General features: G+C 41.1%; 2 protein-coding genes and 2 pseudogenes across 2 annotated transcripts; 3 read left to right on the top strand and 1 right to left on the bottom strand.

The window, feature by feature from the left end:
• The first annotated feature begins 4,550 nt into the window (after positions 1–4,550).
• On the top strand, positions 4,551–5,526 carry LOC133892194 (uncharacterized). Its single transcript, XM_062332905.1, has 5 exons — positions 4,551–4,683; positions 4,771–5,047; positions 5,131–5,230; positions 5,302–5,403; positions 5,520–5,526. Exons 1-5 carry the CDS (start codon positions 4,597–4,599, stop codon positions 5,524–5,526), a joined length of 573 nt encoding a protein of 190 aa, XP_062188889.1. The 5' UTR covers positions 4,551–4,596.
• Positions 5,527–7,368: 1,842 nt separating this feature from the next.
• On the bottom strand, positions 7,369–7,818 carry LOC133892004 (uncharacterized; annotated as a pseudogene).
• A 3,306-nt stretch (positions 7,819–11,124) lies between these two features.
• LOC133892193 (uncharacterized) lies at positions 11,125–12,354 on the top strand. Its single transcript, XM_062332904.1, has 6 exons — positions 11,125–11,201; positions 11,291–11,477; positions 11,548–11,664; positions 11,736–11,946; positions 12,067–12,143; positions 12,241–12,354. The coding sequence occupies exons 1-6, from the start codon at positions 11,125–11,127 to the stop codon at positions 12,352–12,354; spliced, it is 783 nt and encodes a 260-aa protein (XP_062188888.1).
• A 2,297-nt stretch (positions 12,355–14,651) lies between these two features.
• On the top strand, positions 14,652–16,415 carry LOC133892192 (uncharacterized; annotated as a pseudogene).
• The last annotated feature ends 215 nt before the right edge of the window (positions 16,416–16,630 follow it).

Raw genomic sequence — 16,630 nt, 5'->3', positions numbered from 1 at the left:
TTATTTGGGACGAAGCCTCCATGACTAAGAGACAGGTGGTGGAGGCGCTGGACAACAGCATGCGTGACATAATGAGCCGACCAGAAGTGCCGTTCGGTGGGAAGACGGTTGTGTTTGGTGGAGATTTCAGGCAGGTCCTCCCTGTTGTCCGAAAGGGATCAAGGGCTCAGATAATTGATGCGTCGCTGTGTAGGTCGTACCTATGGAATTGCATGCGTCACCTAAAACTTGTACGCAACATGAGGGCACATAGCGACCCGTGGTTTGCGGAGTACCTACTGCGCATCGGTGGTGGCACTGAGGAGGCCAATGGTGATGGCGAAGTACGTCTTCCTAGCGACATATGCGTGTCGTATACAGGGGAGGACACGAACCTCGATAAACTGATAGATAACGTTTTTCCAATGCTTGATGATAATATGTCGGATCCAAACTACATCACCTCGAGAGCCATCTTGTCCACACAGAACGATTGTGTGGACCAAATTAATATGAAGATGATCGGTCGCTTCCGAGGGGAGGAGGTGGTATATCATAGCTTTGATCGTGCAGAAGACAATCCCCATAACTACTACCCCCCTGAGTTTCTTAACTCGCTGACACCAAACGGGCTACCTCCACACGTTCTAAAGCTCAAGATGAACTGTCCTATCATATTACTTAGGAACATTGACCCCGCGAACGGACTTTGCAATGAGACGAGGCTGGTGGTCCGGGGGTTCCAGAGAAATGCAATAGATGCAGAGATTGTGCTGGGGCAGCATGCTGGAAAGAGGGTTTTTCTGCCTCGGATCCCCCTGTGCCCCTCTGATGGTGAGATGTTCCCTTTCCAGTTTAAGAGGAAGCAGTTTCCTATCAGGCTCAGCTTCGCCATGACAGTCAACAAGGCACAAGGGGAAACCATCCCCAATGTCGGCATTTACCTGCCCGAGCCGGTGTTCTCTCACGGTCAATTATATGTCGCGCTATCTAGAGCCACCGCCAGAGCGAACATCAGGATCCTCGTCGTCCCAGCTGATGACAAAAAAAAGAAGTGCTCAAAGCAAAGTGGGACATACACGAAGAACATCGTCTATAGAGAGGTCCTTACGGCATAGGTGAGATATTGTTTCCTTTTCTGGTACTCTGTAGAGCTTAGGCTAACTAATGTCTGACATAACGATTTCCTTTTGATGATGTGATGCAGACCGTTGCATAACTATCTTCTTGGCATGTCTCTGCAGAGAAACATTCATTCATACATTTATGCTCCAAATTGCTGTTTTGTCTACCGTTGCATAACTATCTTTCTTGGCATGTCTCTGCAGAGAAACATTCATTCATACATTTATGCTCCAAATTGCGGTTTTGTCTAATCACTTGACTAGGAGGGACACTCATATCCGACAAGTCAAGATATATGGCCCACGCCCGTAAGTTGGACTCCATACAAGCACCCATCTATCCATGTATTAATTTCTTTAGGATAGTTTATGTTTGACAAGTTCTGATACTGGCTTGGCGGAAAAGGTAAATGCCAGACATTGTATAATGTTAGCATTCAGTTGATGATCCATTAGCTTAGAATAGAATCAATGTAGAATCGGATGCTTATATAATGTCAAATACTTTGCCTCCTATATGACCTTGATTGAATTTGCTGTTACTCTTGAAATCCTCATTCTTATGATGTCTCTTGTTTTCAGAACCCTGTTCCCCACCAACCATTTCATTTTACTTAAGGGAATTCATAATATATACTCCACTGTTAGGTGACAGTCGATGGACATACTCCACTGCCTGCTCAAGACTAATGAAAGCTTAGGAATCAGAGTTCAGGTTCCCAGTGGGAACCCTGATTGTGCTTCATTCCTCCCATAATGGCCATGCAGAATTCAACATTGAAGATTTGAAGTATCTATTGGAGCACCAGTTGGCTCCCTGAAACAGCAAACAGAGAATTGTTTGCTGATTTGTCTGTCCGTACGATTGTACAATTTATACCCATGTAATCTAACATGACCCACCTCCATGTGCGAGAGAGGTCCTCTGGGAGAGCATCGTCCGCAGAAATCTCTTGCCTCTTATTTTTTACCATGTACCTGGTTCATTTGATACAGTTTATTTATGATAGTTATCTTTTTTAGAGGAGTTTATGATAGTTATCTTTTTCCATGTACCTGGTTCATTTGATACAATTTATGTACTTGGTTCAATTCGTTTTCATCTCATTTCGTGCTCCATCAATGGTATCCTCAGTCACGTGTTCTCGAAGCCGATTCGCATTCCCTGTAAACACTTTGCTGCTGCGATATTCCTGTAACAACAAGATCGGTCATTGATACGTTCCCTGTAACAAGAACGGTCATTGGCAGCAAACATAAAAGGATAAAGAAAGGCCAAAAAAAAGAGAATTTCAGATTGAGACGCATTATTTGGGCTGATTCCAGACTTTCTGAGACCATTCCCCTTTCCACCTGGGCAGCAGGCCCTTGCTCTCTCTATTGGGCTGAGGTCCGGACCAAAGCACATCTCACGTTGCCTTTTCCTTTCAGGCGCAGGACTCATCTCCTACCTCCAACCCTTTGCAATCCAACTCCAGTACGAGGCAAAACCATCTAGAAGCTATCAATCCCCGCTCATCCGCTCAACCCGCCGCCGCCAGCACCGCCCCCGGCCGCCTTCTCTGCGCGCCCCCGACGCCCCGTCGTGGGCCCTCATCGCCCTGCACAATGCCCTCTGCTTCTCCGCGCTCCCCCCTCCCGCCCTCCGCCCCCGGCTTCTCCGCGCTCCCCCCTCCCGCCCTCCATCTTCTTCGCGCCCCCCTCCTGGCGCCCCTTCATGGGCCCATTGAGGTTAGCCTGCCGGAAACACCGCCAGCCCCCCCCCCTCCGGCTCCTCCGCGCTCCCTATCCCTCCGCCTTCTCCGCGCCCCGCCCGGCACCCCATCGTGGGCCCATGGAGGTTAGCCCGCCAACAGCACCGCCGAAAACACCGCTAGCCCCGCCCTCGGGCTCCTCCGTGCCCCCTATAAGAATTTCGCTGCTTGTTCCTTTCCATCTCCAAGTGACGACGACAACAACGAAAGAGTTGACACTGAGGTAAGGCGCTTCTTTCCCCCTTCGAAAGCAAATCTATGCTAAAGCAATTTCTTTAGTTCTACCTTGATTTTGATATATTTCTGTATTTAGTTTTCTGATATTAACCTGAAATTGTGTGTAGCTTTGGTTTGAGGCTATTCACTTTTACCTGTTTGGTTTACTGAGAATGATTCTTCTTCGTACCCGTATTAGATACATGCTAACTTCTGTTGTGCAATCCTTTACACATTAACAAGTAACATATTAGCAAAATATGTTTCCTCGCACCGGGCATTTCTGGTTGATTAACTAAAGACATGGTTGGGTAAACTTTATCAATCTCAAATGGAGGTGTGCTTGTGTTAGGACGTGCCTAACTATCACCCTTGAAATTGCACTGTTGCTTGAGCACACCAAAGTCCAACCTTTGTTCCTGTCAATTTCATTGTCAACCTGAGGTCAGGACTTGAACCAAGTTCTCAAATTCAAGTTTGAACCAAGTGTGAGAGCTGCAGAGCAGTCTTCCTCATCTAACAAGCCCTTAGAGCTGTATTGCAGAGCAGTCTTCCTCATCTAACAAGTTATGCCAATGGTCAACACAAAAAAAAAGAGGAAAAAACGAAAATACAGACCAGTACTGTGCAACCTAAAATACTTGAAGGTGCAAATTGAATGATTGGCTAGGTACCTGGATGTGTTTTTGGTTATTTCTTCATTTCACTGTTTACTGATGTTAATGGTTAAAACAGAATCTTATTCTACTATTTTACAAATACATTAGAAACAGTTTCAATGCGTAAGTTATAAATGTGGTTACAGTGTTTTTGCACCTATAAACTACATAATTGCCATATTATGAACTGATCTATCTGTTGCCACATTTGCAGCTACATTAATTTGTTCCAGATTTTTATTTGAATGTGGTACCTAAATTTCACATGCTGCAGAGTCATATTTATATTGCAAAAAAATGAAAACAGATGATGATCAACTTATGGCCAGGGCTAATGAAAAATGAAACACAAAATAGAGTCTGTTATTGTGCAACCACTGTTTTGTGTGGTCTACAATATAACAAGGTTGTGTAAGTGTAACAATCCCATTGTTCTAGAATTGGATGTCCATTGCGTTGCTCAGGTTAATGAAACTTATATCTAGCTCCTTTATAATTTTGTTCCACTTTAGCGTAGGATTGCCTGTGTATCCTCTCTGGGTGACTCAATGGTCTGAGGGAGCAATTAGAGTAGGATTGAATGAAGCTGGTCCCTATTTGATTCCATGATATGAACTCACTTTATGCATATTCTGTGTTGCACTGATGAAACTTGAAAAACCAAATACAAAGATCAAAGACTATACTATGCCCCCATAGAACTCGCTGTTACTTATGTATTTTCTGTTACACAAGGGAATTATTTGCTTTACTTGTGATGCTCATTTGTTCTTTCAGGTTAGGATGAGGCCATTGAAGCGTAAGAGAGTTGAAGCGCCACGGATCCCAACGCTCGAGGACGTGCATCCTTACACCACGTGGAGTATGTGTGTCCGGGTGTACCACAAATTCCATGCGGAGAGGTTCGCTGTTGGCAGGAAGAGGCTCAGCATGGTGTTACTGGATGAGAAGGTAGTACTTATGCACACATTTAATTTCAGCTGCAATAAATAATATTTTAATCAAAGTTAGATTGTCACAATCTATCTACTTCTTTAGGGTAAGAAAATGGCAGCTGTCATATATGATGACGAGGTGGATCGTTTTGAGTTACTTGTAGAGGGACGGGTATATTATGTGTGGCGGATGTCCGCAGAACCAGTTATGAGAAATAAAGACTACATGTTTGCAGATAGTCACTTTGTGTGTCGTTTCACATCAGTGACAGCACTTAATGAGATAAGAAATGTGAACGAGCAATTTATCCCATTATTTCCACCGTTTATGCTTTTTGACAAAGTTTGGCAGTTCACTCTGGATAATGATATGTATGTTGGTAAGTGCTTCAGTTTCTTTTTACATCTTTCAAATGTTGTTTTTAACAAAAGTCCTATTAATTTTTTCCTGTTCAAATGCTAGATGTCATTGGCATGGTTATGTATGTGAGTTCTATGGGGCACAAGTACAGTTTCTACAATCGAAAGATCCCACTGAAAAATATTGTTCTAATGCACAGCAGGTATCTAATTCAAAGTTCTTACATTTGTATTCTAAAATAGTGAGATTCTAAAATCGTAATTGTTTTTGCAGCTATAATATTGTGAAGTTAGTTGTATGGGACAAGTTAGTGACTGGTAATCTAAGTACCTGGGAGAAAATCGCAGAAGACCGTGCTATTGTTGTGGCCACGATGTTAAATGCAAAGCGCGATGGTAAGTCCGTAAGTGCATGCATTATTCTATTCCTTATCAAAAATGCGATAATAAATTTACCTAATATACACTGTTATTCTGTCTTCAATAAATTAGATCGTAGCCTGCACACTACGGATTTTAGTAGGGTCTACTTTGATCCGGATATCGCAGTTGCACATGAATTACGACGAAGGTAATTGAAGTTTGATTGCAGCTATATTGTTATTTGGTCGATGTGCTATATTAATTATTACTTGCAAATAATTGTGTAGGATCAATAATGAGCTCAGCGGGCCACCCTCTCCATGAGTCAAAGAAGATGAACTATGGTCATGTTGCAGAACTGGAGTCTTAGCATAATAGGACTATGTTTTATTTAAGCGTCGATCTTGTACATGGTGCAGAACCAGTACTCAATAAAGTAGTATAGACTGTCAAAGATGAGGTCAGGGGAAGATGATTTGTAGCAAAGTTTAAATTGTGACGGTAGACGTTGAAATCTTTAGTCATTCTTTTTTATTGAGAAAGCATATGGGAACTTCGTGTCAATGAACATATATATTAAGTTCCAAATAGTCTTGCTGCTTAAGAAATTCTTTATTTGTATCTTGTAGCATTTCAACCTTTGTACAAGTTCATGACAAATGAATTAGGTCTCTAGACTTAATATTTACATAATCATGAATTGATGATGCAATGACTGGGCATGGTTAACATTCACACAAGAGAAAGATCGATTGACATGATGTACTGAGTATCTTTTTTTGGTGAAGTGAGCAATATGCAATCTGAATATGCAATCTGAATGTTCTTGGGTAACGAATGCATAAAAAAGCTTAACAAGTAGGACTGATTAGAGCCGCCATGAAAATGCGGCACATGCAACCTTCCCTAGATGACATGTTCATATTATATGGGTATGTGAGGTTTTGGAGGAAAATTACCATTTCCTAACAATATTTGCACTGTTTAAGTTCCTGCTGCTTGACATTTTTTATCCCTGAGCTCCCACAATCCTACCTACTTGAATCTTTATCCTGCAGTTTAAATGAGCAGTGTTTGCCTGGAGCAAAATCTCAATGCCATGATGGGCATACTGGGTGCAGGTTACACCAAAAAAGTATGACAACTATTGTCAGTGGGCATATAATGTTCAGTTAGAGAGCACTTGCAGACTACAGCGAAAGTATTCATGGTACTACTACATACACGAGTTGCTTGCCCTCTAGCTGTCAAGCAATCTTCATTTCAGTATTAAACATATTTACAAATTTGAAACTGTTATAAAGTCCAAATAGTAGCATCGCCAATGCGCCACAGTTCTCCCTGAATAACACGCCACCTCCCCTTGAGCATCGCCAATGCGCTCTGCACCACCGTCGTCGCTGCCGTGTGCCGCTTGTTGAATTCCGCTATGGCCGCCGGGAGACCCTGTCCTCGGTATGGGGTCATGAGCCAGGGAAGTAGAGGGTAGCTTGCATCTCCAACTATGTACTCCCTAACCACTAACCCTCCAGGAAGCTCTGTAAAGCATGCAAAGAAATTATGAGAGTATGCAAAACTCAACTGAAGTATGCAAAACTCAACTGAAGTACAAAAATTCTAACCGTAATTGGCTCAACTATGTCAATCATAGTCTCCACTTGCAAGACAAATAGACGATGGAGTAATAGAATCTGGGATAGGCAGACAACCCTGATGAGCACATCGAAACCTACCATGTAGCATGCTTGCATACTGATTGCACTCAAATTGTCTAGATGATTTTTTTTTTTACGTTCAGTGTGCACCAACTTTAGCAATGTATCAGTAAAATCTCCCATCACAACTCTCATAATTTAATATGCCATAATATTATGATCCAATTGAACACTTAGAATGCATACTTAACCAAAAGCAGTACAAAATCCTTGTTGAACAATGTAAAGCATACAAAGATAAAATCAGCCCGTCAGATTCAGCTCTAGAGTCCGGGCACCTGCATGCGGCGGCTGGCCTCAGACTTATTGCCACCGAGGAGCTCGTCGAGGACGACTTGAGCTGCTTGCGCTTCTTGGACTTGGCGACATTGAGTTGCTTGAGCTCCAGGACGCGGGCCTGGTAGGCGCGCTTCAGCGATTTCTCCCGGGTGCGCTGCTCCAACGGGATCGGCTTCCGCAACGCCAACACGGCCAAGGCGCGCCGGGTGCGAGGCTCCTTCCAGCGGCGGCCCAACACGCGCCCCGTGATGATGCCGTCGTAGGTCGGCTGCCTCGATGGGTCAGACAGGGATGGCACGGAGCTTCGATGGCCGGGGCATGTCGGCGTCGAGGTCCATTGAGTCACCAGCAGTGGCGGCCTCCTCGGCATCTTCTTCCCGGCGCTTGCGCTTGCCGCGCTCGCCGACGAGGCCCTCGTCGAGGTGGGACGCCATGGGGGAATCGGTCGGGTGCTGGGGGCGTGGGTTTGGGAGAGAGGAAGGCGGAGGCGAATGAGGCTGCACGTTCATTGGTGTTTGCGAGAAGCGGCGGTTGGTAGAATGGGCCGGGCTGGGACGTCTACATGCTACTCAGCCCATTTTTGGCGGGGGAGCGCAGAACGACGGACGGAAGGAAAGCATGTATTATCCTACGCGGACGGATGGATGAAAACATTTGTATTCTCATATATATACGCGGACGGACGCACGATGGATTGACGGCACACGGTGGCGGCGCACACCGCACGGTAGGGAGCACAAGCCAAAGCCGAGAAAATTTCCTATTTTCCTCCATCGCCAAAGTTCGTCGGGGATCCGACGCTGACGTCCTGCGAGCACGAAGCAGATCTTCGACGACGTTTTGGTGAGTTTCAACATTAGTTCGGCTGTTTGAGTGTTTGTTAATCAAGGAATAAATAGAATATATTAGTTAGTGTTTTTGATTAGATCACGGTGTCAAACTGCATATTCGTTGTCAGTAGCGACCATGCATAAGTCGTGCTACGTACTTTAACATCTTTTTGAAACTTTCGATTTATTCTAAATGTGCATATGGTCACCTATTTATATGCTGAATATAAGGTCTGGAATTTTGAAATCAGATGTTGAGCATGTATATGTGGGTTTGATGGTTACTTGTGTAAATTAAATGATAGATTTTTTATTAGATAAACTGCCAAACCATTCATTAGATGTTTGCTTGAATTACTATGCCATTCATTGGTTGTTTTCTTTAATTATTATTACGTACCATACATACAGTGTGCATAAATCAAATAATACATTGGGTATTAGTGGTACTAATGGCTTATTTGGTTGTAAACCTGAATTATCGAGCTTTCTACAACAAAGTTCGCCATTAGTACGGCAATTTTTGGTACGAAATTGTTCGTATGCCATATGCATGTGAGACATGCAGCCAGGAAAGTCTGTGGTGCATAGAATCGAATAAAATACTCTGAGCCAAAGTAAGAAACGTTTTGGATGCTTGGTTTTGCTTTGCAAAAAGCGAGGGGTTTCTAGAATTTCGTACAATATTTTTTCTAGCTTTGCTGACTGTTTTGGAATTCTTTCTATGATTCTTGTACTGCTCATCCCAATAAGAGTAGTCTTGCTCTTGTCTTGTGGTTTTTGTTTGTTGTTTAAGCATGCATCAGTGCTCCCATGATAACATGTGTGCCTAACTTATTCATTCTATAAAAAAATCATGCAACGAATTTTTACATATTTGCATGTCAGGTGGTAGAGATTGATTGCCTTCTACATGCATGTGTGTCATAGATGGATTATTTTGAGGATCAGAAAGAATCAACTGGTATAAGTTCCGACATTCAGATGTTGGAAGGGAGCCAGAACACATTAAGCTGTACACTATCAAAAGTTATGTCACGGTATAACAAACCAAAGAAGGCGCATATAACTAGAGTTACACTGCAAGGTACATATTTTCACTACGTTTGTTATTCTTTCTCTTTAGCTATATTAGTCTGTTATTCATCTGTTTTGTTACATATTATATTTGTACTGAAGAAGATATTGCCATTGTCGAATCCATCAAATCATTACCTGAAAATAGAATGCTTGTGGACATCGACGATGCATTTGTAGACAAGTTCCATTTCGAATGCCTTCTACAGCCTAACGAATTCTTAAATGATGAAGTAAGTACACATGCATAAATCAGTTATATAACACGGTCCTATAATTTAATCATAATTTTTAACTTGTAACTATAGGTCATAAGCGCATATATTCATTGTATAAGGGCTGAAGAGCATCTATATTATAGGGCTGATGCAAAAGTCTTCCTAGAGAATACTTACATTTCTAGCATTCTAAAGCGTGATGGCGAGCTTACGATGGACAAAATAGATCCTAGGCATGACACCATCGAAAAAAGGGTGGTTAATTATCTGGAGCATGATATGGTAATGATCGACACCATATCTATCAATTTTATGTTAATATATCTGTGACTAATGCTTACGACAAATATGTGCTTTAGGTATTCATTCCAATTAATATCACATGATGCCATTGGTACCTAGCAGTTGTGAACGCCCAAAAATGTGAGATACATGTTCTCGACTCGCTAGGGCCTACAATGGACCGCAACGACCTCACTCTTACTGTGAGTATTTATATAACTTCTCCATGTGTGATGTTCAAGGAAATAGAGCAATGTACACAAGAAAAGGCACGGTTCTTGAATACTAAGTACTGATGGAATTCATTCAAGTATCTTGAAAATTTAGAGAAATTATACCATTTCTTTGACGAGAACGGTCCATTTTTTTACGGGTAGGAAGAACAGTTTCTTTTTCCAGGATAGCTGTGACCAAATTGATCCAACTGATCTCCCAAGCCTGAAAAATGGACATCTTCTCTTCACATAAAAACTTGTACCCGAACAGTTGCTACATGGCTCTTACCTCTTACTACCCAATTCCAATTCCAAGCACAACATTAACAAATTCTCGATTTCCAATATTAACAAAAGACTACATAGCAGAGCCTCTTCTTTTGTTTTTTTTCTGTTTTCTTTTCTCTTCTTTCATTATAATATAATAAGACTTTTTTTGTTATTAATATAATATTAGTCTTTTTTGGTTATTATCTTACCTTTGATTCTACTATTTCTATTTAACAGATAAGATGATTGGAGAAACAAATAAATATTGTATCACAGTTGAAAGAGTTTAAAGACCACAAGTGGCAAGACTTCAGGGTTGGAACATGGCCTGTTATAGAGAAATTCTCAGAGGCAATACAAACTGACAGGTATACTAAAACATCATTGCTTGCTGAAATAATTACCTTTCATTGATTGATTAAATTAAATTAATAACTAAATAAAGTTTCTGCAATACTGTAGTGTCTCTTGTGGTCTGTTCATTCTAAACTTTATGGAATATTGGACAGGAGATAAACTATCTGATAGTGTGACTCAGGTATTTTAAGCTAGATCATAAAGGTTTGCGACATGTTTAAATATTTATATTATATTCAGATATCCGACTAATTTCAATTACAATTTTGTAGCGTGATATGACGAATTTCAGACTAAAACTAGGAGCAATTTTGTTGGACTCCAAACTAAACACGAGGAAAGAACATTCATATTTCAAACATGACAGCGAAGAAGAAAAAAGTTCAGATGATGCTGTGATGGTAGAGAGTCCTGCCAAGTGTGGCAAATTTTTGAAGACATCACATCAGACGGAAGATCAATCGTTACTATGTGCTCTTCTTATTGTCACCATGCCGACAAGTGCATCTGAGTTAGTAGGCGAGCTTTGCAAATTTATCATGTCTATAGACCATGCTGAAACTTTGGAGTACGTCTATCTAATTCCATATAATATGTATTGGTTATATACATTATTTTTATTTGTTATTGCACCTAATGCAATACATTGTTTTGTAGGAAAGAATGGATTCGGAGCTATGAGTCTCAACTGATTAGTTTAAGCCTAAAAAAGATACAGGAAATAATGGATGTGCAAAAGCCTATGGACAAGGATTGTTTCAACATGGGTGTGAGGATGTTCGCTTGCGACGAGATCAACTTGTTAATGGACACCCAATATCACTACATGGACCTTCAGTTCTGGGTACGATATAATATATTCATGTAATCATCATGTTTGCACATAATCTTACGAGCTTTCTTATTTATCATAGTTGTTGTGTGACTTCGGACGACATCCAAAATATAAAAGGAAGCTTGATGTCCAGTTGTTGGCAAAAACATTTGATACGTGGCCTGGGATGGTGTACAATATTTCACAGTGCAAGTTGGTATGTTTTGTTTCGTTGTTTATTTGTGTCGTGGTTTAGTTTCTCCTAACAATAGTGACTGTTGTTTACAGATTCTATTACCGATATGTCAACATGGGCATTTCATACTATTTGCATTCGACATGGAGGCTAGAAGTGTATCGGTATTGGACCCACTGCCTATACCGGATTTTTTTAAAGGACATGAACTCATATGCTTCTATCTATTGAGAACTCTCAAAATTTCCAATAAATTGAATCTAGCTTTAGAAGTAGCAAACCCCCCGTGGAATGACGACATATGTGATTGGCGTCGTATACTACCAAATTGTGTTCCAAAGATAAAGGATTGGTAAATTTCTTACAACATCGGTTATATCAATTAGACTATCAACGTATATGTAACATTTTTTTCTTTTGCAGGTTCGACTCGGGGTTTTTTTGTTATTAACTTCATGCGCGCGTGGAACGGTAAACAACTACAACCACCGATTTGCACTGTGAGTGTTCTCAACAGAATTGTTGTTTACATTAAGCAATTGGACATCTGGTTATGCACTTTTTTGACAATTACAATGAAATATAATGCGATTACAGGATGTGCGCGAACTTAGAAAGAAGTTCTTGGTTGACCTGCTGAAATATAATGGGAATGAATCAAAAGACAACATCCCTGAAGTTGTACAAAAATTAATTAAACGCATCAGATAGTGTATCGTTTCGGAATGAAAGATTAGTTGTGCTATTATTTTTGCTAATGACTATTGTACCGTTTAATTTTTCTCTTTAACTAAGTTTTTGCTCATAACTTTGGTTATCTATAATTGTAATAGGTTACCGTAAACATCTACCCGTAATACTTGATGTTACATTGTACAATTTATGTTCCGTTGCAACGCACATGCCCTCAACTAGTGTATTAAAAAAGGTGGTTGTTGTATTTCAATTGTCTTTTTTTGACTTTTTCAGACAACGGTTGTGAGTCTTCAACCTCTGATGACTCCCTCGTGCTCACGATCCCCCGCCCCTCAATCGAGTTCGTATGTTCGCCCCTACCTCCCGCCCTCCTCCATCCATCTCCGGTGATGCTCCCGTCCTTGGATCTGCCAGCACTACCCGTCGTCACGTTAATCTGACATTCTTACCTCTTCGCCCCGACACTAGCCCATCGACTGTCCTCTGCCACTTGTGGCCGGTAGCACCCTCGCCGCCTTGCCGCTCTGCCCTCACGCCTACCTCCTCTGTCGGGCCAGTCTCTCTATGTAGAACCTCTTCTAAGTTTGGTGATGAAGAAGCCCTCTCCCCAAACCCCGCTGGCATTATTCGTTGTCTGATTAAACCTCTCTCGTTTTTAGGTACCTGATCATTAGAAGGTGTGATTAAAAAACAGTTTTAAGGTAAAGAGGTTGTCTTAGTATCCGACCATATGTATTACATAGAGAGACCTTGAGGACTAGGTTGCTTAGCCGATATTTAACCTTGAGATCCAATCTCATGCAATAAAATATTTATTCCTGAATTGATTCTCTCCCTACCAATTATCACCCACCAGCAGAAAACCATAGGTTTCATCGAAAGTAGCCGTTGGAGTTTTACACATGTGTATAAGGCAGAGTACAAAAGAACAAGTTCAGAACAATTGCTATTCTCAAATGCATCCACTAGAGAACATTTCCACAAGATTGCGAAATCAACGATCCCAAAATCCAAATACAGGAAATGCAAACTTTCAGTATATTCAAAACTATCCACCAACACAATTTCCACACATTTGCCCTACCTCAGTTTTGGCCAAAACGTACCACCATCTTGGTTTGCTCAATAACATCATATCATCTAAGTCTGTAATCTGAATAATCAATTATCTAATGGGTTGGTTTTTGCTAAGTCGTGATTTTCTAAGGGAACTCTCAATTTCGTACCTAGTAATCTCCTTGTAGTTTCGTGCTAAGACCGACTGTGTTTTCTTCTCCGGTGAAAGGTGGGCTGTAGTCCGACGGTGAGCGATGGCGCCGTCGGAGCCACATGTGGCGCAAGGCAGTAGACAGTGCCACCGGCCAAGACGTTAAATCAACAGTCCGTCAGATACAGATTAACATGGTGACAACTGACGGTGACGGATTTGGTAATGGGAAGCCCTCGGAGACAATGAAGGAGGGCAAGACGACGATGAAGGTGGAATGGAGAATCTCACAGGAGTTGGAGCGAGGGGCGATGGCTTGGGTTTGCTGGAGGCGACGCATGCGAGCGGGAGCACGTCGGGAGACGGCGGATGTGTGAGCGACTCAGAGTCACATAGAAACACTAGGATTATGTTGGTGGGATCATGGATTTATAGCTAGAAAATGCCCGACAGACGACCTTTTTTTAATGTATGAACCGATGGACAGACGACCTTTGTATGATTCACTGCAATGCAAAATTGATCTATGTATTAATGGAGTTGTCTTAGTTTGCCTACTAGAAATGTTGCTCTGGGAAGTTATGTTCGGCTTAATTTCTTAGGATTCCTAATGTTGCTTTGAGTATATTCCCACGAGCAATACTTGAAGGCTAGTTATTAGAGATTCAAGAAGTGTTGCTATTGGATTCTTGCTTAATGCCAATAATGGAGAGATCCTTTAACCTATTGAATTTTGGTATCGATTCTCTGTTTTGGGATGTAAATTTATGTCAACCAGTAGGTACAAAGATTGTTTGTTGCAATGTGTAATTCTGACATTTCATTCATTGGGGGATAGAGGCTGATTACAGAGTTAGTGTAACTTCCAAATGGTTAACTTAAAAGATAGAAATAGTGAGGCATTTGCTCCAGAGAGACAGACTATATTAACTGTAACAATGATGGGTTCAGTATTTCCTGAATTTGATTTCATGATTTGGGATTTTTCCTGAGCAAGGAAGTGTTTGACTGAATGGAGTCCTTCTGAAAAGTTTGTTGTTCTGCTTGTCTCCTGAGAGTCCTTACTTATTTCCTTGAATTATTGCAGCCTGTGGGTGGATCTGCTGACAAGATGGTTCAGTTTTTGCAAAGTTCAGTTGGAATCATTCATAAGAGCCATGCAGAGAGCATAACATCCTTTGTGAAAGAGAGTGTTGTTGGGGAACTGAAAGAAGAGAGTGAGGCGCCTGTCATGCAATCGACCAGGGACAATCACCTTTTGTGTTGAGGGAAACATCAGCGTAGGGGAGTCTACCTTCTTACAGAAAATTGCTAATGAGACAGTTGAGCTGCGTGATCTTGTGGAAATGGTTCCTGAGCCAGTCTCAAAATGGCAGGATATTGGTTCTGATCATTTCAACATTTTGGGAGCCTTTTATGCTGAACGACAGAGGTATGCCTATACCTTCCAAAATTATGTGATTGTAACAAGGCTCATGCAAGAGAAAGAGTCGTCTGGAGGAATAAAGCCACCCAGATTGGTGGAATGGAGCATCTTTAGTGATCAAATGGTAGGCATTTTTCTTGTTGCTCCTCGACTCTTTGTTATGCTGTAGACTTGTAACCAGGAACCTTATGCATGGAGGTCGAAAGTGTAAGATATTATCCTATCTCATGCGTTTTTGTTATCCATATAATCAATAATTTAAACGAAATTGATATGCAAAACGCAGTCCTCGTCAGGATTTAATATTATCAGAAATCTTGCCTGTTTGATTATTTCTATACTTATTTCCTGTTCTATCTTGTGTAGATCCAGTTAATGTTTTGTGTGCCCCCTTCTGCAGGTGTTTGTCCGTGCTGTTCATGAAGCTAATTGGTTGAATGGAATGGAGCTCAGCATTTATGACTCTTGGTTTGACCCTGTTCTGTCATCTCTTCCTGGTCTTATCCCTGATGGATTTATCTTAGAGCTACCTCAGATACTTGTCACAAGAGAATGATGCTTCGAAGGAGAAATGAAGAAGGGTGTGTCACATTGCAGTATCTACGAGATTTACATGAGAAACACGAATGCTGGTTATTGCCGTCTCAACATGGGAATCACAGACTATTGTCAGCAAGCCAATTGCCGTATAGCATGGACCACGCATTGCACCCTGATATTAAAGACAGAGTATTTTATCTTGAAGGGAATCATATGCATTCAAGCATCCAGAAAGTAAACATAGTTTATTTCCTTTCTTGTGAGAAATTGTTTATTCAGCCTTGAAAACTGAGTTATATATGTAACTTAGGTTCCTGCTCTTGTACTGGACTGCGAACTGAGTATTGATTTTAGCAGGGATGTTGAAGCTAAAAGAAAGTAAGTTTGACAGTTACCCATTCATAACTCACTTTTCTGCTTGCTTTACAATCTGCAATTTTTCTTAGAACTGTTATCCTGTTTTCTGAGATTGTTTCTGACTCTAAAAATGAAAAATGTTTAGAAGTTTTGAAATTTACTATCTTGTTTGCAAAAGATTCATGTTGTGGGTTATTCAACCGTTGGAAAACTCTTAACTTTGATGGCTAATAAACTGCACATAGAATTATGTTTTAGTGCTTACATGGCTGACAGAACTATTGTTCCATAATGTTTCTGTTGCATTTCCTATTAACAATTATTTTGCACAAAATGTGTTAATTTTGTTTTTTATGTTAATAAAGGTATGCTTTACAAGTTGTTGAATTTTTTTAGTTTGTGAAGAAACTGAAGGAAGCTTCATCAGACGAAAACATTGACATGGAAACCAAGAACAGGCAAATCCTGCTTCCTCACAGTGGGGGTCTATTCCTCCGAGATGGCAGTCATTTATCTGAATCTGGTCTCAAACCATCGACTTTCTAAAGGACAATACCATCTATGTCTTTGTAGGAGCAATAGTTGTAGGGAATCTAGACTTCTACAAAAGTCTCATCTCTATGTTTCTTTTCAAGGCCGGTCATATCTCTGCTGTAAAAGCATTTTATTAGTGCTTATATGCTCCAGCTGAAAGAAAACTGCACAATTTTTTGAGCTTTCATAATTATGAGCTACTGAAGCTAGATCAACTCAACTCATTT

This window comes from Phragmites australis, chromosome 15 (genome assembly GCF_958298935.1).
Source record: "Phragmites australis chromosome 15, lpPhrAust1.1, whole genome shotgun sequence".
NCBI classification, from domain to species: Eukaryota; Viridiplantae; Streptophyta; class Magnoliopsida; order Poales; family Poaceae; genus Phragmites; species Phragmites australis.
This window is presented reverse-complemented; position numbering and strand designations above follow the sequence as displayed.